Genomic DNA, 21,310 nt, shown 5'->3' on the forward strand with positions numbered 1-21,310 from the left:
TTCCATTCCGCAACTTTATTTGGCCCTGCTTCAGCTAATAAGATAGAAGCGATTTCTATTCACGTATTAATAAATATATAGCTATTTAGTAAATAAATTAGTTTTGTTACCATCGTCAAATCTGTTCAATTTTTTAATCGACATTTTTATGTGAGGAAGTGATACTATAAACAAAAATTATATGAATCGCAGCTCTTTTAAGAGCTACTAGAAAACGCCATAACATGTAACGTGCCACCAAGCTTAAACCTGAAAAATTTTTGACAATTTTCAAAAGCTATAAACTTTTCCACAAATAATCCAACAACAAAACAAAGCCATAACAATTATTATATAAACCTTTCTGAATATTTCTTATGGATTCGATTGTTGTTTTTATTAATAATATTTTTTTTATATCATTTGAAAACATGCGATATTTCAAAATTTTAGCTGACAGTCCTTAAGGGAAGACATATATTGAAACAAATTTTTTTAATACCGTATGGTAGAGGACAGAGAAAACTAACAGCCACATATTACGTAATCAATATGAAAGAGCCCGTACTATAACATAGGTGCCTCTTCTCCCTTATTCATACTCTAAAACTATGCCTCCACTTAACGCTAGAAAACAAGCTTATCTTAAAAAACATAGGAGTGAGACGAACCAATTTTCCCCTCATTAAGAGATCAAGACTGGGATATGAGCGATTCTGAGCTTATAGAATTAAGCAACATAACTGAAATGCGTAATGCTGATCCTATAACCAGCATGTTAATCAACAATATTTTGCTTGATAATAATGTAAAGCGAAACAGACCTTTGTCTTATTCGAAAACCTCTAGGTCAACACGCTAGAGACGAGAAAAAGAAGCTAAATCTGTTAATGATAAGGGCAAACTCGAGAGTTTTGGATTTGTATCTATTGCCCCTGTTGTAGAAGCCAGTTCTCCCATATTGTCAAAGAATGAAATACAGCTTTTGAGAACCCAAGAAATACTTCCAAAACTTCAAATGTATGTGAAACCTGTGATGAACTCGAAGGATAAAGAAAACACGATCGAGAGATACAGTTTTATGCAATACTCTTTGATTTATACTTACTTTATTAAGAGAATTGAGGGTATTCCTATTACTTTGGCTTCTCGTGAGGCAGCTAGAATTCATTGGCAGATAACAACATTGCGTATCGTGCCATGACTATCGTAAAATGGGCTAAAGAACATTCGAGTCAAGGGGTGTTATCGAGACATCGACAAGGTGTTCATTCAAAAAGAAAGTCTTTTCTTAATGATGCCGATATCAAGGGAATGGTTCTCGAAGAAATACGTAGAATGAAGCCTGCTGAACGTTCCTTGGTTACTATTAAAAAATTCATTGATGAAGTAGTTATCCCATCCAAATTGGGCGTAATAATGCAACCTGTTCCTGAAAGCATGCTCAGTAACCATCTTCATGAATGGGGTTATGTCTATAGAAAGAACAAAAAAATCATTTACTTCGATGGTCACGAACGCGAAGATGTGGTCGAGTATAGAAACATTTGGTCGAAGAGGATGCTCAAATATATGGAAAAAATGGATTTTTACTCTGGAGAAACTGAGGAAGATGTATTGGAGCCAAATGCATTACCAGAAGGCGAGAGAAAGTGTGTGTTCATTACACACGATGAAAGTACTTTCTACGCAAATGATGGTAAGAACGATATGTTGTTAGCTGATGGAGAAAATTACATCAGAAAAAAGGGTCCTGGGCTATCTATCATGGTGAGTGAGTTTCAATGCCCTTGTCATGGAACAATGAAGATTCAAAAGTGGTCTTCAAGAAAGCTGTTCAAGGCAGGTACTGCAAGAGATGGATGGTGGACATCAAAACACATGGTTGAGCAGTTAAAAGAAGATGCAATCGGCCTTTTCGAAGCACTTCACCCCAATTGTGTAGCTGTTTTTCTTTTTGATAACAGCTCCAATCATGGTGCTTTTGCTGATGATGCTTTGGTCGCCAGCCGAATGACTCTCAATGAAAAGCCTTGGCCATTGAGTGAGAAATTCCAGTTCCGAGATACTGTATATATCTCAAGATCCACAGATATGGAGGAAGTCCAGTCCTTCTACTATGAAAAGGAGATCAAGAAAAGGGATAAGAAGGGAAACTTGAAAACAAAAAAAAAGTACGTTATTTCAAGGGAATAAGAAATATTTTGGAGGAAAGAAGTCTATGGATTGGACATGATCTGGAAGGCAAGAAATGGAAGTTACATTGTGGGGCTCCAGATAGAGTAATCCAATTTGCTGCGCTCTCCATTTTTTAGAGAATTGCCCTGATTTTAAAAATCAAAAATCTGCTTTGGAGGAGGTGATCATAAACTCTGGCCACGTTTTTGAGCTGTATACTAAATACCATTGCGAATATAATTGGATTGAAATGTACTGGGGTGCAGCAAAAAGAGAAGCTCGCTTGAAATGCGATTACTCCTTTAAGTCTCTTGAGGAAAATATCGATTTATTTTTGGATAAAGCCGGCGATTTAGCACATATACGTAGGTATTTTAGGAGATCAATGGACTTTATTGAAGCTTATAGTCGATGTACTGATGGCAGAGAAGTTGTTCAAGAGGTGAAAAAGTTTGTCGAGAAAAAGTATTTGTCTCACGGAAAAGTCAGAGTGCCTTCAGATTTGGTATAGTTAACAATAAAATATCATTAAAACTAGGCTTTTTTTTTTAAGAAAAAAAAAAAAAGGTCATTAAGTCCCTCTAATTTCAGGAAATAAGCAATGTCTACACTAAATGCCATGAGATGTCTAAAAAAAAAAAAAAAACACCTCATGTCCACGATGTCAAAAAAAAAATTGAAACAAAATTAAAATTTTTCAGGTTTAAGCTTGGTGGCACGTTATAAAATCCTCTAGTTCCGTGATTGGATATTATGGCTAATAATAATATCTCAGTTAGGATAAATGTTTTCATAACTTAATGATGGTTCGGTAAGTAATTGTCATTCCTTATTCAACATGCTCATATCATCAATAAAATATATTACAACCATGTCATTTTATTTGACTATGTGAAGTTAATATGAATAAAGCTTAATATAAAAATCTAATCAAGGTCTTTTATTGATCTGTGTTGGGAATAATGTTATAAATGATTCCAAGTTATGTCAACATATTATTCAGGATCATATTTGATTCCTTTTACTAAAATAAAGTGACTATAATCTTATGTATCCTTAACAACTATTATGTTTAGGACTGCGCCGTACTTGTTGTAACAATTCATCGTATGTAATAGGCGAGACCAACACATTACTGTCATTTTGATTAAACAGTTCGACTGAAGTTGACTCCACTGAGATAATTATCAATTTCTGTGTCCTCGACATGATCAATTGTATACAATTGTTGATAGTAGTAACGTACGTTCTCACGCATCGAAGCTGGGTCAGATGTTCTAGTCACTGGAATTTCGGAGCCGTTATTATCTAGGATTTGCTGTTGATCAAGAATATTAACTGCCATCATTTGCTGTTGGATTGTACGTCGATGGTGCAAACGTTTGAAGAAGCCAGTTGATTTCTCACCTTGTCCGCGCCATTTGACACCCGCTTTCAGACTACTGATAACTGCCAATTCTTGCTGCAATTGGCCTAATATTTTGTCGATAGGTTCAATGAATTGTGCTCTTACTGCTATAGGCGGTTTGCTTTGCAAAATACGATTCCTTTTCTTCTCTAGATGTCGTATGGTTGATTTTCTCTAATTTACATACGAGTACCCATAGTTGTGTATGACCTTTTTGGTTACGAGCTTAATTCTATCCCATTGTTCCTTCGGTGTTAGCCGTTTATCGTTTGAAAAATTATGAATTAATTTGTTCTTGTAGGGTTGTGTGAGTGACGTAGACTGGGTTGGCTCGCCAGAGTCCAGGTCCAGTAGGTGAGCGTCCTGCTGTAAAACTGATCTGTAATATGGAGTGATCTGACCATGTATGGTGAAGACGAGTAATCTGCATATTTCTAAGTTTATGAAGAATTTCAGTACCAACATAAACATAATCTATGACTGAACTGATAAATGCATTCGCCTGAGAATGTTCAAAGGTTGGGACCCCAATTAAATCATTTAGTGTCATGCTATTATGAAGAAACTCATCCAGAAAAGTTCGCCAATCAGAGGAAGTCGCTGATGATAGCTTTTTTGTTCAAAAGTTAGGATAGTTAAAATCACCACCAATTATCAAACGGTCTAACGAAATCTGGTCATGTGTAGCATACAACATTTTCGTCAGCTGACCGAAGAAGTCTCTTCTTTCCTTATTTAAATGTGAGGGACATATAAATTCAGAATAAAAAAAGGATCGTAGAAATGTTAAGGGTGTTCAATTTTGCATAGTTGAAAACGTGGAGAAGCGAATGTACAAGATGTGTCGATCATTGCATTTTGAAAGTTATTTGAAAAGGAAAGTATGCCAACATGTTGTGTCCAATGTGTCACTTTAGGTTGAAAATGCATGTTGAGTGATTGAATTAAATCTGGCGTTGAGACGTGAGATTCTTGAAAGCATATTATATCATATTTTTGAAGGTGTAAACAACGTATATATTCTATTTGTGTTTGTCGTGAATTGGTTTTAATTAAACTGTTAGCTTTTAGCGAGGCATATTGGCATATAATATTATTCCGCATAATTAATGGATCTAGTTAGAAGTGGGAGTGCGCATTCGCACCCCGAAGTGGAATCACCATGATCTTCATTATGTTTGGGATTCATCCATTGTGAGACTGCCATGATATTATTGGTATGTTTTCCTGATTCTTGAGGTTTTGTCAATAGGAAGAATCTATCTTGCTCATCATGATATCTATTATTGTTCGCTCCATCACTCAAGCGCTGGATAGGTATAGATATGTCTTGTTCCAGTTGGCGAACTTCTTCTGCGTCGATAATCTCCTCGCTAGATCGATCGGATGTGACAGACATTTGTTCAACGTCTTCATCGCTATAATCAGGATCATTGGGATCGTCCTCGGATTCATATACTTCGGTGATCAAAATGAGGGATTCGACTGTGACTTTCTGTTTGGATTGATAAGATTTTCGATCTCTCTTCTTGTTTGCGTGCAAAGGGGAATTTCGGCGTGGGCATTCGAAGGATCTATGTTCATTTCGGTGACACGAGTAGCAGATAATTCGGGCTTTTGAAAGAGGACATTCATATTTAGTATGACCCTCTTTGTGACAATAACGATACCATGTTGGTATATTGTTCCAAGTCGCATGAAAGAAATCTTTGGTTTCACACCAACTAATCTGGCGGCTTAGTTCTTGAAATAATTTGACTTCTAAAACATTAGATTCTTTTTGAACATTTAAAACCGCATAACCAGTTCCCATGAAAAAAACTAATTGAAGATTCTGTGGAGATTCCGACATCCATAATTTCACCAAAGACTGCCAAACTCTGTTGAAGTCCAGCTAGTACTTCTTCTTTTAGAAGTAAAGAGAGATGAGCAAAATTGAGATTAACTATTTTGGCAGAGTCATCGAGGGCAGTACGAGGATAAATTCGTAAATTAACTTTAGGAAAAACAAGACCATTGTTCATAATATCGTTGTGAGCATTTGGTTGAGTTATATACACCTCAAAGCAACGACGTGGACCATCATTCAATGGAACACACGCGTAGACATTAGGATGTTGTTCCTTGAGCAGTAACATGCTCTGTTGATCAATATGTTTTTCTTTACACGTCGAAATATCAAATAAATAGGCGCCTTTTGTTCTAGACGTCCTGAAAATGCTAGTTTGTAAAGCATTTAAAGTCGAAGAATTATCACTATGAGGCGGCAAAATATGATCATGCATTAAGGACATCTTAGTTGCTGTTACAGCTTGGGCATAGACATGTATTTAGCTTTGTGTTTTGGTGGTGAACTTTGGAGCTCCGCCACCTGACTAATAGGTTGAGAGTTGGGAAGAACCATGGCTATCCGCAAAATAAGAGGTTATTGTCCGCAAAATAAAGTCCATTTGAGCGCGGGGTGTTTGTCACATCTGTTCGCCCGGACTAGTTCAATATGAAGTAAAGTAATGTGAGGCTAAAAAATCCTTCGGGATCAAAGGTAAAAAAGGTCAATAGAACAGTATTTGGAACGTGGTAACAACCTTAATGCTTTAAGAACCAATTTAGAAGGAGCTGACCATGTGGAGGTCTGGTACAAGTGTCGATATGGTTGTAAAGATGGTCCAGTTTAAATAGTATTGAACAAATGGTTAGCCAACACTGCAAAATAAAAAAAAAGACACCTGCAAATGTACAATCAAAAACCAATAGTATCAATTGTTATGCCCACATGTTTCCATATTTTTATCGTAATTCTTGATGCACGTACTTTTTTTAAATTTCGTACACTATTTTCAGGAATAAATGTCGCGTTTACTTGATGTTTTTCTGTATATATTGTATTATAAATTTTATAAAAATGCGACTTTACTTTTTGAAAATGGTGTAAAATAGTAAAAAAAAATGACGTAGACAAGAATTACCCATACAAAAAAAATTCTTCCTTCCGCAGTATTTTTTCTTTTTCCCTCTCTTCATCAAACTTGTACATATTATCCGGATGTCAGGATGTACTAGGTTCCTTACGGATGTTCTCTCTCCTGGGGAAAGGTTTTATGTCACGTTTGTGTCGTGTAGAACTTTGTATGATCTCTTGATGTCAGGATGTACTAGAACTCCTACTATGTAAGGAATCTCTCTCCTGGGGAAAGAGTTCATGTTCAGTTCAAAAATACACACGCCTGGATGTCAGGATGCACCGTTTTCCTTTACTGGGTCTTCGCTCTCCTGGGGAAGGGTATGGGGATCTGGGGGGCTTTTCTTTTTGGGATTAGATGTACTTTCACCTTCACGTTGGTTAATCCTGTTAGTATCAAACTAGTGTTTGAGAAGCTAAGAAAAGTACTCTAAATGAACAGAATATCAAATCTTGTGGAAAGTCTTAAAAATAATAAAATCAGTAAATAAACAATAGGGACGGAACTACAGTCTAAGTTTTATATATTCATTTATAACAGAATTTTTTTAAGGGCAAATGGTTTGAGTGCCCATTTATTTTCAAGTAAATAATTCATGCTAGTATGATGCAGAGCCTCTTCAATTAACGAAGCTTTAAGCATGTTCTGTCTTGCTAAAAAAACATTAAAGACGTCCATTTTATAATGATAACAAGGATGAACTCTAACTTATTTTTAATAACAAAACATTGTAGACTTTTTTTTTCCAATCTCAATAAAGGCCTGTATTTTTTTTTTATATCTCTTTTGTGATTATATAACTAATTGCATGGTTAACAAATACAGTGAATAACATATATACGAATTCATCATGAATAAAAGATGTTGTTGGGACACAAGGATCATTTTGTTACTAAATATTGTCAGTATGATGGTTACAGTCATAATTCCAGCTCCAAAAGAAAAGCAAATGACTGTGATGCCGTTTATTCTCTTGTAGTACATTGTGATTGAAATATTTTGCTTGTTAAACTTTGATACAACCATTAGACCTGCTTGGGTACTCACAGCCGATGCGAGAAGACATGCGTCAATAAAATGCAAAGACCTGGCTATCAAAGGAGAGAATATAAAACTTGAATAATCACCATGGTTGGATGATAGATTCTTTATTATTTAGATTTTTCAAATGAGAAAGTAAGGTATTCATGTACTTTATACTTACGTGTCTTAAGAAGGTTGTTTCTAATCAGAAATATAAGAAATAAATTCTAAAAGTCATTATGAATAAATCATGCTCTTTTATGTATCCTTTAGAAAGGATTATAAAATTAAACGCGATCTTTTCCGTTCATTCGAGCTATCTCAACCTGTTCTAAATTTAAACTTTATAAATCAAAAAACTCTATGCTTTTTTAATACAAGTGCAAGTACAGCATATTAATCATTTTTTATATACAAAATAAATTACATTATTAATGCATTCTTAATACATTTTCTTGAAGACCCTCTCATAGAACTGATTTCTTAAAGCAATGAAAGGGTTGCATGTAAAATAATATTCGTTTTAAAGAAAAAAGAATGGATCTCAGCATAAACCTTCTGGATTGTTTATTTCAACAAACAAAAACACTACAGGATTTTCCCTGAGACTGCATTCAAAGTCATTTGTATTCACCATGTGTGACATATGATTTTACTATATGTTAAAGTTGAACTTGAGTTTTAAAAAGTAGACTGGACTGAAGACTTATGTTCACTGTACTATTTTATTGAAAAAGAAAAGGAAAAAGAGTAGTTCATGACTTAGAGCCAGTCCTCATTTTCAAGACACATATTGAAACGCTTCATTGAATGATCAATCCAACCTGCACAATCTTGCTGGGTAATTTGGCTGGATGATTGAGATATTCTCGTCAGAAGATTATCATGCGATGTCAGGCTATGTTTCTTCACGCCTGCCTTCAACTTTGAGAACATTTCCTCCATTGGATTCAAGAATGGGGACCAGGAAAGTAGTCTCAAAGGAACATACCCCTCATCTCTAAGCTTATTCTCCGCAAACGTTGTATGTATTGGCGCATTATCATAAATGATATGGTAACCTCTTATTTCGGTCATGTTCAGATGGCTGATTAATTCTTGAATAAAGTCGTTAAACTTTTCTGTATTGGTCATGTCACTACGAGACTATATGAGATGATAGTTAATTAGATATCAACCAATGCTCTTCATAAAGAAATTGAAAAACATACATGGCTTGCAACCAATTCAATACCACGATGGCTCATAGCCGCGAAAACCGTCACATTTCTTCCTTTAGATGATGGTTCAACAACGATACGCGCAGGTTGGCCCTTTCTCGATCTTGCCTGTGATTTGTTGATATGAAGATTGAACCCAATTTCATCTACAAAGATACAGTTTGTGTTGTACGCATAGTTGCTTCAGGGAAATCGATTGATTTGGCTGCCTGATAAAGGTTTTTCCCCCTGTTTGTATAATTCTCCCAAAAGGTCTTCCAAAGTTCTTCAGTCATAACCTTGTATGGACCTCTTTTTCTTGGAGCTATAGTATGTGGTCGATGTTCTGTACGGATATATAAAAAGGTATTAATATCTATAGCATGTTGTTAAAGTAATATATGAAACTAACCATCATGTACTTCAGTTCCTTTAGTAACTCTAGAAGAATCACTTTCGTTGGGTGTAGAGAAATTCATTTGTAAAAATTATATTTAAAAATTTTTTTTTTTACACAAACTATCTGTTTATATACTTTTTTTGTAGTTTGTCCAACTATAGATGGCTCTCTAATTATGTTAAATGCTTTTTAACGGATAGAATTGATGTATCCATCATTCATAACTCGATATGAAATCAGCATTAATAAGCTACAGTTAAACCTATCTAATAGATAGGCTACAATTTAATTCGGTTAATCTTCATTAAGGATAAGATGCTGCGTAATTGCACGGTTAAATTATATTAAATCCAGGAACTAAATCACAGTCAGTCGCAGTCAATCATATACTAGTATTCTATGGATAAATGCTTATGATGACAAATATAACAATGAAAGAACACATAACCTTTATCTATTTGTCATTAGCTACATCATATTAATCATTAATCCATGACATGAAATATTATCCGTGTATGAAAAGTATAAATAGGGTACAATTTTCTTATTAAATAAAAACAATCTCTTTATCGAGTCTCATCCTCTCTTGTTCCTTTTATTCTCTTGGATAAATCAAGAATTTTAAAAATAGAATGGAACCCAAAAACAATTATTGTGACTTGATTGCATCGTCACATCAATAAAAATAGAATAGAAAGGTTTTACGGCTTTCTTTCCCAAAATGTCAGTAGGGTAGACAGAGATATACGTCTTAATTAATAGCCTGTTTTAAAGCTTAATGGTGAAATTATCATTTACTGAACCACGTTTACTTTTTAACACTTAAATTGAACTTTAACATACAGTCCGGCTGGTGGATATTGTTGGTTACCACTGCAAATAATACCCCGAATTTTAGTCGAATTTCAAGAGCTTGAAATCAGTGATTTCTAGACCGCTATTTTTCAAAACTTAATAATCACTCAAAAGCATATATTTTGTACTGAAAATGAAGCATAAGCATAAGAAGTATATATGCAATTGGCTTATAGCTTTAAAGAAAAAACTATTATATGTAAAAAAGCAAAAGTTTACTTTTTACGCCAAAGAGGAGCATACTCAAAAGGTAAAAATAACTGGTGTTTAAAACGAAAGTTCATCAATATTCTTGAGATATTATTTGACGATACTGATATTGTGATATCTGACGGTGAAGGTGTTTGTGTTGACACCCGTGCTCCCTCATCTGGAAGCCAATTTGGTAGACGAGTAGATGTACTTGTGTCTGTCGGAGAGCAAGATAACGCAATCAGCCTGGCAAGCTTTGAAGCAAAGCGAGAAGATGCTGCTATCAGTACACAAATATACCAGCAAGCCAAAAACCACCGAACAAATGCTGGAATCTTGAACAGATTCAACTGTTTGTTGCACAGTAATACCTCCGATGTGGTATACATTGATCTCGTAGGTCCAAGCGGATATTTGGTGCAGATTAGAAGACATGATGAATACTTCATCTGCCAATCGCTTGGTGATTTTCATATTCCGACAGAATTAATTGAACTTGATTTCTTGGAAGGCTTTTTAACAACAATATATGCTTGGAAAGCCTGGATTGTAGAACGAAGTGCGCAATTGAAAAAAGCGCAAAAAAGTAAAAAAAAAAGCAAGTTTTCGATGGTAGAAACTGTTGTTACACCCAACGAAAGGGTTTCAGAACATATGAATCCTACAAATATACACCACAGTCCTTAAACAACCTATACCGTAATCATTTATGCCCTCACTTCCATCTATGATATATTTTTATGCTAATTCACTACCAACCTAATCATTTATGCCCTCATTTCCTTCTATGGTATGTTTATACCCTCTATGTTTTCATAATCTTTGTTTTTAATAAATAATATTCAACTACAATATATCCGTTTTATTGACAGCATTTTAATCACTTTTTTAGCCCTGTTTCAGTCTGATTTTCAGATTTAAGAAGTGAATGTTAGCCACCACTTTGGCATACATATCAACGATATACTGACGAAAGAAGTTACCAAACAAATGCAGATGATGGTTTCAATCGGACAATATATTAATCTGTAGCTATAATATTTCATAGCTGTTGATTGTCCTGTTGTTCTCGTCGTCGTCATTACCGTCGAGGTAGTTGTTGTTTCGGTGATTCTGATTGTGGTACCTGGAGAGAGAGTCAGTATTCCATCCAGATTCATCTAGAGAACAAAAGAACATAATGAAGCCGGTCATAGAATTCGTTTAGCTTAGTGACTCGACCAGGTCTTCAACTACCATCTGATATATAACTACGATATCTCGTGAAGTAAGTGTCGGATCTTCATCATTCTCACCGCCAACAATAAGAGCGCCAACTTATGAGCCATAGGTTGGTCTATTATATCTTTTGTGATCAATCACCCCTTCAGCTCTGAAAACCAACAGGATATATCCCAACGGCATTTTACCATTATTATTTTCTTCATTATTGGGCAAATTCGCTGTACATTTGCAATTTGATTCCTGTACACAGAATCGTATGGATTAACACGATGCATTGTACCTTGCAGCCTTCCCAGAGTGATTTTGGATACATGACTTGCGATTGCATGTCTGTTGTCCAATTCGTGTGCAGTACCGTAGATATATGAAGGTGTACACACCGGTGTATGCATTCCCTTATATTAGCTCCAAAAATGACGAAAGCAAAAATTAAAATTGTCACATTAGCCCCCTCCCCCAAAAAATCAATTTATAAGTTGTAAACTACTTCGTTTTTTTTTTTTTTCGCGTTTTTTATCCATCACTTTCTTTTAAGAAAAGTTTTATTAACATGTCTACTTCATCAACTCAATTTTATTCAGCAAATGTTTCCGATTTCAAAACAATGAAAGTTGACAAAGCTATTTGGGAGGTTGAACTCAAAAAATTAGAAGATTCTACCTGTGCACACTGGACAAATAAAGGATTTAAAATTAAAGAAATTGTAAGCTCCAATGCTACTGAATCTTCTTCAGTTGGTCGTAATAAAACAATCTTATCGAGTAAGAAATGCACTTGCCATCGTGGACCAAATGTCTATGTATCTAAAGCAAGTGGAAACCATCGACCTATTCAAAAAGAATCCAAAAAGAGTGGATGTCCTGCGTGTATCATGGTAACTTGCTACCATTCAGACCCTGAGTTTGTCATTTTTGAACAAAAAAACATGCACAACCATGTTCCTGGATCTTACGCGGATTTAATGTGCATGTCACTTTCAGACGCCCTTAGAAGGGAAATAAAGGCTTTTTTGCAATATGGGTTTTCAAGAAGAGAAATTAGATCTTGTTTGCTTCAAGAAATAGATGAGGGTGCTGAAGAGCGAGACAAACTGTTTCATTACGACGACGTTTACAACATCTGGTTGTCTGTTGCAAAGGACATGTTCAAGTTCAAAGAAAACGAATTTGTTATTGGGGGCTTATCGATTTACTTAAATTGCTGCGTTCGATTTATTCTGTATTGCATACATTGGCAAAATGAAAAGGCAATGTAACAGTTGCTGGAAACGCAATTGCCATGTGTATGTTCAAGGCGCATGTTTAGTAAACTTGAATGGTCCAGAGCTTGAAAGAAGAATAAACAATTGCTCAATCGTAAAGGTGATTCACATCTATAAAGAAACTCAAAAAGAGTAAGTGGAAAAAAGTGAAAAAGCTGCGTAAAAACTTAGAATCAACTTTTCAATCTGATTACAGATATGCGCATTTACACTTTGGAACGATGGCTGAGTCAAGTAAATTTTTTAATACTTACGCTGTGAATATGAATATTTTTTGCCCATTGTTACCAATTCAAGTGAAGCCAGCTTTAACCAAAGGGGAAGCTGTTTTATATGTAAGTTATGCTACTTAAACACTTAAAAAGATGTGATACACTGTACTAATAAACATTACTTAGAACACAATCGTGACAAGCATCTCTAGTGAAGACGTTCCACGCAAAAGAGTTCTATGCAAATGTCAACCCTTGGCTGCCTCCATTAATCAGCAGACACATACTGAGCCTACAACCACAACTATATCCACATCCACATCCACATCCACGCCCACTGAGCTGAGATCTGATGGGCCTACAACCACTGAATTGGTACTTGCTGAAGATAAATCAGAAGCTGCATGGCGAACATCTCTGAAACGATCAATTGAAGCCTTGGAAGTAGATTTAAAACAAAAGGAACGGGAAGCTCACGCCATCAAAAAAAAAATTAAAATATTAAAGGAACAGTTGTGATACCTTTCCCAACTCTGTTAGTATATTATGCATATTTATTCCCCAATGTTCATAATCTCACTAAAATAAAAACATTGATCTATCGACCAATATTGTTTAATCTGTTCATATAAATCTTTGACTAGATATTCACAAAGATGTACGACTATCCAGAAACCAGGTTCAAAATATAAAAGAAGATGGTCGTCACAGAATGGATGGCTGCATTATACTTCAATAAATCTGAAAGGACAAAGATAATCGCTGGAAATCGGGAGCGAAGAGATAAAATTAGAAAAGAAAAAAAGTAAAGGATAGAACTGAAGAGCTCCTTTATGAAGACTTCTTGTCTTGTGCACCTTTTGCTAAAATGATAACGCATGATTAAAAAAAAAGATGTCGCATGATCTTAAAGATGAGTTTTTTCTTCTTCTTCTTTTATAGCTAATTACTGTCACAATGAGTTTTTCATTTATTTTGAAGATGGACTAGGAAATGTTGTTTCGACTCGCCCAAAAAGCAAATTGAATGACCAACACAGAGAGCATTTAATTTGCTTTTTTGACGACAATAAAAGAGCAACAATCGAGGACACTGTTGAAAATTTGGCAGAGAGCTTTCGAGGACTGCAAATCAAGAAGTCCAGAGTAGCAGAATTCATGAAAGACGAGTGCAACCTCACAGCCAAGAGGATCTCTCGTCATCCTGTTGCAAGAAATAGCGAAGCTCAACTTGAAAAACGCGCTATTTGGGTAGAGGAGTGGATTCTGAAGGGATAAACTACCTCCAAAATTGCGTGTTCTTGGATGAATCAGGATCCAACATCAATATGTTCCGCGGAAAAGCATAGTCGAGACGTGGTGAACCTGCTATCGTTGAAACCCCTTCAACAAAAGCTATTTCACGCACTATATTGGGGGCGATATCTTCTGTTGGTGTTATAAACGTGTCTATGAGGAAGCCTGGAAACGTTAAGAAAAGAAAGGTACATGGGGCAACTAAACGTAAGGCATCTAGAGATAGATTGTCAGTTCCCAAAGGAACCACTGGTGCTCATTGCATGCACTTCATCATCGATACGTTGGATATCATGGACAACTTTCCAGCTATGAAAGGATTTCATATAATCATGGACAATGTCCCCATCCATGTTCCTGAGGTTGTTGATCCGCTGATCATAAAGCGAGGCTATGTTCCCATTTATCTTCCTCCTTACTCATTGGAACTTAACCCTATTGAACAATTTTGGTCCGTGGTAAAATCCAAGGTTAGACGCCATACTTTGGAAGATACCGAGACTTTGATTACAAAAATCGTTGAGGCATGTGAGGCAGTTCCCCTTGAGCATCTTCAGAATATCATTGGACACTTATTCAAGCTATTTAAAAAATGTTCAAACAAACAATCAATCTAATTGAACTCAATCGTCTCTTTTACTACCAAGCCAGAATAAAATAGTTTTGAAAGCCCAATTGACTTCAAGAAAGTGATGGTAAAGTGACCAATTGAGAGTGGAAAGACTGTACACCGAGTTGTCCTTTTTATCAACGCTCGGGGTCTCCAATCGGCTGAACATTATATACTTTGAAATCTGAAAACGAAAATTTCTACAACGGTTATATTTAAGCTCAATGGTTATTATTCGTAAATTGATGGCTTAGTATTGAGTGTGAATATATCTAAAGCACATGAGCCATCATATTAACCAATTTCCACCAACAAGCTTACAATTGGGAAAAGCAATGCCCATTGTCTACACAGACAATCGAGGAGTTAGCGTGGTAGAAGACTCCTGATAAAGAAGAATGGGTTGCCAACACAAAGAATACAATTGAAGAAACCAAAAGTCATCATCATCAGACAGCTCAGACACCCGTTAGAGAATCAATCCATCTCGAATGCAAACTCATGGATTTTGAGCCAAAAAAGAGCAACTATTGCCAATCAACATAAGAGTTGTTGAGCATTTATTTTGCTCCAAAACTACACGAACCAAGTTACAGAAAATACATAATCAAGGTTTTGACCGACAACAAGACATCAATCAAGTACATTACCAAGGAAGGCGGTACAGTCTCAGTTCACCTATAAGACCATGTAGTGAAAATACAAAATCGAAATGTTACCGAGCAAAGGCTGAAAATGTAGTAAATGCTCTCAGAGTCCCGCTTTATTTTTCATATCTATTTCAAATGCTGGTTATCATTTCAATTTTTTTTTTTTTTTGTGAAAGGGTATCATTGTAAAGTATAAATAAGTTCTTGAGCTGTGCAAGCCAGGATGAGCTTCTTTATCAGGAGTCTTCTACCACGCTAACTCCTCGATTGTCTGTGTAGACAATGGGCATTGCTTTTCCCAATTGTAAGCTTGTTGGTGGAAATTGGTTAATATGATGGCTCATGTGCTTTAGATATATTCACACTCAATACTAAGCCATCAATTTACGAATAATAACCATTGAGCTTAAATATAACCGTTGTAGAAATTTTCGTTTTCAGATTTCAAAGTATATAATGTTCAGCCGATTGGAGACCCCGAGCGTTGATAAAAAGGACAACTCGATGTACTATGATGACCCATGGTTTTTAAAACCACATTCTTTAGTCTCATAACCCAAACTGCAAGGGCAAAAATAAAAGAGAAAAAGAACTTTTCTCTTAAACTTACACGAATTAAAAAAAGTCCGCGTCCCAGACGAACAGTCGAGTAATTTACAGAGAAAAAAAATTTTTTTAAGCTTCAGAAATAGACTTTTGCTATGTTTCAATACAAGTTGTGGGTTATCTTTGCTTGTATGTCTGAAAGTTTTCAACGAATATCATGTGTGTTTGGATTGAATCTCGGGAATTTTTATGGCTATTGAACAAAAGGAAAAAGCTTGTTTTTAAAGTAAAAACAAAAAAGGGGAGAACCTTGGCTTTTTAATAAACCAAAGTAAAAAGACCTTACGAATAGACCTTCATATTCCTTTGTTTACTTTTGATGGTGAATGAATCAGTCAATTTTGATGTGAGTTCAAGCTTTAGGGTATTTGGATGTAGACCTTTGCATCAAGGATCAATGTTATGATCAGCAATTAAAGTCTCGAGATTCTAACTGAATTATTATCAAAAAAAGGAGTTATAGTAGCAGCACTCAATGGAAGAGCCTTTTATATAATGTTTAATTACATTAGGCTCTTTCAACTAAAGAAAAAAGGCTCAGAATAACCGAGATTCATCCATGTTCATCCAATATTCGATCTAACTTGCAGGGAACTCAAACACAGCCTGGAATTTATTCTTTTAACCAACTCCGATCTTAGGTGAACTTATACAGTCCTTTTCCTTTTGACAAGATGATTTATTAATAATATATCAGTAGTATAGAATTTAAAAAAAGACCAAAATAATAGGAGATTGTTATCTAGAACCTGAACGCTTTGTTTGATCCTTCATAGGTTGGAGAAATGAGTCCTGTATGAAGATGAGGCAATGGGAATGGTGGTACACTTGCTTTTCTTGTCCTTTCCAATACACCAGGTGGTATTCTTTGATGCACTGCACTTGACCTTGAAGATTTAAGGGCTGGGGTAAAAATCGAATCATTACTAGGTGGTTTTGAGACTGCGGCCCATCTTGGCATAGTAGGAGAGGTAGGTGATTGAATTCCTGTTGGGAATCTTTCGCTGTCGGTTGATGTCCTTTGACTCACTGGGGAGAATGGCTGTGAAGGAACGGTTGGGCGATTTATTGAGAGTGCTAGAGGTGTGTTGGTCACTAGGGGATTACTTGCTTGTTGTTGCTGTTGTTGTTGTATAATCTTTTTGGTATTGATCATCACACGCAAAGCACGAACTTGAAGAGCTATTCGACCGGTCAATGCAGATATTTCATACACCAAGCTAGAGGTTGAGATTGTCAGTACTTGGTGAAGGGCATGTGTGACAAGATCTCCAAGACGTGGCAAGCAGTACATGTCAGATAAGAGCAACAAACGTGAGAGAACCTGTGGATGGTGTTGCTGCGCTGTGATGAGATGATCTGTATACAAAAATTGTAGGAAGGCAAGTGTGACTCGGTGAGTTTCTGGAAAAACCAAGCGTTTGAATGTTTTTTGATCCTTCTTCTTTAGCAGAGTGGCAAAGTAAGGCCATCGCAATCGAATGATGCTAGAGTTGACTGGGATAGAGACTTTATCTTCTGTGATAATCTCCATATCCGCCATACTGGGCTCATCCAAAAGGCTTAGACCGAGCTCTTGAGCCATTGGCGCCGATACCTCTTGAGGAAAAGTATAGATTCCAAATGCTTCTAATTCCACTATGGCAACTTGATTATAATTTACTTGTCGATTGTTATAATCATGTAAAAGGTCTCTAGATCTATCCCCGAATACAACCAACTGCTGCCTTTCTTCATACAAAATACTCTTGTTCCACGAACCCTGAGCAAACATAGATCCCGCATCAATCCTACTCCAAACGAGATTGGCTAAATTAAGGGCCCAGATATGAAATGCTTTTACAGTTGGTGTAAGATAAATCCCTGTTAATATCATATGATGTCCTAGCAAATGCCCGGAAGGAAATCTCAGTCCCGGTGGTAGTGATACTCCTGACATATCTCCTGAATGATCCCTAAAGTCTAAAGAAGGCATTGATGAAAAGCTCTGAAGTTCCCTTGTGACATCAATAAAGTTGTAATTAGAATAAACGCATATCCTTGAGGTGTCATCTTCATGGCTGCTGTTATCATTCTTTTCCCAAAATGGCGCAGATGGCATAAAACTCGTATCTGTATCTGTTGGACAAAAGGCTACTGACCTATAGGCTCCGTACTGTCTTTGTAGTGATGCTCCAGCAATCCAGGTCAGAGAGGAAAGACAAAAGACATTGATTTCATTGATATACTGATTTGACATGTTTTGACCACCCATAATCACCAATTTATCTGCAGAGCGAACAGAGAGATGTGCATAGCGTGCTTGAGGTTTATAAAGACTAGGTCTCAACTCGACATGTTTCCAAACCATCAATTTCACATCAAACAGACACATATCGTCCAATGCGGACAATGAAGATCGACTGCTGTTAGCCATGCCTCCAAAAACAATCAAGTACCTCTTGTAAAAATCAGTTGAATGAAAATAACGGGGTCGAGGAGGCGGTGGAGAATTGGGTTGAGCGATATGGTGGTGCCAAACGAATGTATCAAGATTTAAGATATAAAGATGATTGGTGAGCTGTCGAGACGAGACGAGTCTTCCACCGAATAGAAAAAGCTGGTTTCCAACCACAGTCGTTGAAGCTCCAACTAAAGGAGGTGGAATGTCGCCTGATGTTGGTCTGATTTCAGTTGTAAGATCAGCAATAGATTGGGACATTGTGTTGAAAGAAGAGAAATAAAAGTAAAACGAAATAAGCTCCAAAAGTTTTGCTTCTCTTTGTTTTCCCCTGTAGTACACACACACTACTGATATATATCTATATATATATATTTGTATATGAATATATAAAAGAAAGAAAGTTAGGAGTTCTTTACTCTGCTTCCTTTTGTAAGGAAACGACAAAAAAAGAAAGACTTGCTGGAAAAAGTCAAATTGCACAAAAAGAAGGAATACAATATATTTTCACAACATTACACTACCAATGAGTAAAAGCAAACACACTTGTGTACTCTTAAAGTAGTACAGTAGAAAAGAGTTTTTTGCTTGTTCGTTTCAAAACTTTACTTATTTCATACAATAATTCAATTTTTTTGCTTTAAAATATGTCTCCAGAAACATTTTTACTTTTTGAAATACATTGCCTATAGGCTAAAGAAGAAACTGTTGATTGTATTGTGCATTCAAGCTTAAGAATAAGATTCGCTCTTCTCCGCTCTGCTGTGGGTGATACAGGTACAATGAACTTATAATTTCTGGTTTGCCGGTATTATACAGTGCTATGATTCATCGTGTCCTCCTTAAATTGTTTGCAAACTCTACAAGAATCAACATGATAGAAGAAATAAGGGTAATTAAGCTGCTGAAATTAGGAGAGAAAGAGAAAGAGAGAGAGAGAAAAATACTGATTTGAATCAATTTTTAAGGGTGAAAAGAGAAAGTTCGTGTAACGTTCAAATGGAAAGATCTGCATATTATTCTATTTGTAAAATAAACCTTGTTTAGCATGAATTTTAATCAAATGAGTGACTTACACAATCCTATATATCTAATATTTGCTTGCATTGTTAAGTATGTATATAATGAATTGTAATTTTATCCTTTTTTATATAGTGTTGGCACGAAAGAGGGAAAAAGATGGTGTTATTTCAACTTTTGTGCTTGATATTCCAGATAAAACTGTTTTCTAAGCTTTTTTTGTTGTTTTACAGTAATAATGCAGCTACTATACGTACATTAATGTGTCAATACATGCTATTTGTACGATCAAAAACGGCATGGCTAAAATATTAGTCAAACATTGATTAAAATGCGCACATACATGAATTTATCTATTTAATCATCACTTGTTGATTGTAAACTACATTTCAGTAGTATTCAATTAGTGTTTATAAAATTTAAATTACAAGAGTAATTTACCTCCTTATTCTTTGCTATCATATAGAGTTTATAACATTAATTAACAAAAATTATTCAAAAAAGTCATGTCGTAAACACCTATCTATAACTCCGCATACGAGCTAAAGCCGTACTTTGCATTATACTTTATTCATGTTGAATTACAAAAGCATTTGTATGTTGTTTGACCACTTTTAGTAATCAAGCAGAAAAAATAGGATATCTTTCTTACAAATGATTCTAATTTTTCATTTTGATCTGACATAGGTTGTACCCTATTTTCAAACAAAACATTCTGAATTACAAGATATCAAAGGTAGGACAATTTACTGGTTAAACTTGTTCAAGCTTAGCAAAAAACAAGGAAAACTTTACTTTACAATATTTTTATTAATATGTTTAACAAATATCTTTAGAATATTTGATTCAAGCAGAAGTGAGGTTGAAGTATTAAAAAGCCATGGATAGAATTGATAAACCTTTATCATTACTCCTTGGTTGCGTGTTCAACGAGTTCTCCGACATGATGAGCAGAATGCTCTAACGTATCAGAAAAAGGATCGAATCTTCGATCAATAGCCCCAGAAGCGAGGGCATCGTTTCTACCTGGTCGTCTTTTTTGTAAACGACTAGCAGAATCAAGAGGAACTGAAGAAACAAGCATAAAGGCACACAACAAACCAAAGACCATAAGAACTGAGCGCATTTTTGTAGAATAGATTATTTTTTTGATGAAATTATTCTTGAAAAAAAAACCAGAGGGTCTTTTTATATGTTTTGATGCAAGGAATTGTAAGAATTACTGTTTTCTAGGGATTTACATAGACAGATGCGCATGGCTACAGAGGTTGTAAACTAAAATACATAAGCTTTGTTTGGATGTCAAAATGGTTTGTTCACAAACGATAACAGAGGATAAGAGTTTGATAAAACTCAACTTTGGATGATTTTAATTGATGATAAATGTCTAACTTCCATAATATGGATGTTAATGCTATGTAAAGAATTGCTTATTGTTGTTATTGAGCAGATGACTAAGCACAGCTTTGCATATAGCTTAAATTCAGCACTTACTTCTCAATTGTCGATCTTTCCTAGTAAGCTGCACATAATAAACAAACTAGTATTTTCGCTAATCACACTATTTAGAAGGAATAATACTTGATTATTGTTCTTTGTTTATCTTTAGAACATAATGACTATAGCGAATAAAGGTGTGTTTGTATCGTTCAAGTGCTTAATAAACACGTCCAAGGATTACAAAATCAATGGTATTCAGTAATAATCAAAAACAATAGATAAAAACTTTCGCAATCAAAATTTCTGTTTGTTTATAATGGTTTATAAAAAAACCTAATGATATCTTAACTATAATAAA

The 21,310-nt window shown here is 35.4% G+C and overlaps 9 protein-coding genes across 9 annotated transcripts; 4 read left to right on the top strand and 5 right to left on the bottom strand.

The window, feature by feature from the left end:
* Positions 1–1,179: 1,179 nt before the first annotated feature.
* RO3G_15108 (uncharacterized protein) lies at positions 1,180–2,175 on the top strand (the record flags this gene model as incomplete). The annotated part of the gene is made up of 1 exon (XM_067669692.1): positions 1,180–2,175. One exon carries the CDS (start codon positions 1,180–1,182, stop codon positions 2,173–2,175), a length of 996 nt encoding a protein of 331 aa, XP_067525793.1.
* Positions 2,176–3,304: 1,129 nt separating this feature from the next.
* Positions 3,305–3,762, bottom strand: RO3G_15109 (uncharacterized protein; the record flags this gene model as incomplete). Its single annotated transcript, XM_067669693.1, has 2 exons — positions 3,305–3,630; positions 3,753–3,762. 2 exons carry the CDS (start codon positions 3,760–3,762, stop codon positions 3,305–3,307), a joined length of 336 nt encoding a protein of 111 aa, XP_067525794.1.
* Positions 3,763–4,658: 896 nt separating this feature from the next.
* Positions 4,659–5,859, bottom strand: RO3G_15110 (uncharacterized protein; the record flags this gene model as incomplete). Its single annotated transcript, XM_067669694.1, has 2 exons — positions 4,659–5,386; positions 5,430–5,859. The coding sequence occupies 2 exons, from the start codon at positions 5,857–5,859 to the stop codon at positions 4,659–4,661; spliced, it is 1,158 nt and encodes a 385-aa protein (XP_067525795.1).
* A 2,451-nt stretch (positions 5,860–8,310) lies between these two features.
* Positions 8,311–9,226, bottom strand: RO3G_15111 (uncharacterized protein; the record flags this gene model as incomplete). The annotated part of the gene is made up of 4 exons (XM_067669695.1): positions 8,311–8,694; positions 8,760–8,821; positions 8,941–9,123; positions 9,160–9,226. The coding sequence occupies 4 exons, from the start codon at positions 9,224–9,226 to the stop codon at positions 8,311–8,313; spliced, it is 696 nt and encodes a 231-aa protein (XP_067525796.1).
* Positions 9,227–9,868: 642 nt separating this feature from the next.
* RO3G_15112 (uncharacterized protein) lies at positions 9,869–10,881 on the top strand (the record flags this gene model as incomplete). The annotated part of the gene is made up of 3 exons (XM_067669696.1): positions 9,869–9,879; positions 10,179–10,780; positions 10,811–10,881. 3 exons carry the CDS (start codon positions 9,869–9,871, stop codon positions 10,879–10,881), a joined length of 684 nt encoding a protein of 227 aa, XP_067525797.1.
* Positions 10,882–12,877: 1,996 nt separating this feature from the next.
* RO3G_15113 (uncharacterized protein) lies at positions 12,878–13,410 on the top strand (the record flags this gene model as incomplete). Its single annotated transcript, XM_067669697.1, has 2 exons — positions 12,878–12,913; positions 13,078–13,410. The coding sequence occupies 2 exons, from the start codon at positions 12,878–12,880 to the stop codon at positions 13,408–13,410; spliced, it is 369 nt and encodes a 122-aa protein (XP_067525798.1).
* Positions 13,411–14,341: 931 nt separating this feature from the next.
* RO3G_15114 (uncharacterized protein) lies at positions 14,342–14,803 on the top strand (the record flags this gene model as incomplete). Its single annotated transcript, XM_067669698.1, has 1 exon — positions 14,342–14,803. The coding sequence occupies one exon, from the start codon at positions 14,342–14,344 to the stop codon at positions 14,801–14,803; it is 462 nt and encodes a 153-aa protein (XP_067525799.1).
* Positions 14,804–16,794: 1,991 nt separating this feature from the next.
* On the bottom strand, positions 16,795–18,753 carry RO3G_15115 (uncharacterized protein; the record flags this gene model as incomplete). The annotated part of the gene is made up of 1 exon (XM_067669699.1): positions 16,795–18,753. One exon carries the CDS (start codon positions 18,751–18,753, stop codon positions 16,795–16,797), a length of 1,959 nt encoding a protein of 652 aa, XP_067525800.1.
* A 1,666-nt stretch (positions 18,754–20,419) lies between these two features.
* RO3G_15116 (uncharacterized protein) lies at positions 20,420–20,638 on the bottom strand (the record flags this gene model as incomplete). Its single annotated transcript, XM_067669700.1, has 1 exon — positions 20,420–20,638. The coding sequence occupies one exon, from the start codon at positions 20,636–20,638 to the stop codon at positions 20,420–20,422; it is 219 nt and encodes a 72-aa protein (XP_067525801.1).
* Between the last annotated feature and the right edge of the window lie 672 nt (positions 20,639–21,310).

This window comes from Rhizopus delemar, genomic scaffold, assembly GCF_000149305.1.
Source record: "Rhizopus delemar RA 99-880 supercont3.15 genomic scaffold, whole genome shotgun sequence".
NCBI classification, from domain to species: Eukaryota; Fungi; Mucoromycota; class Mucoromycetes; order Mucorales; family Rhizopodaceae; genus Rhizopus; species Rhizopus delemar.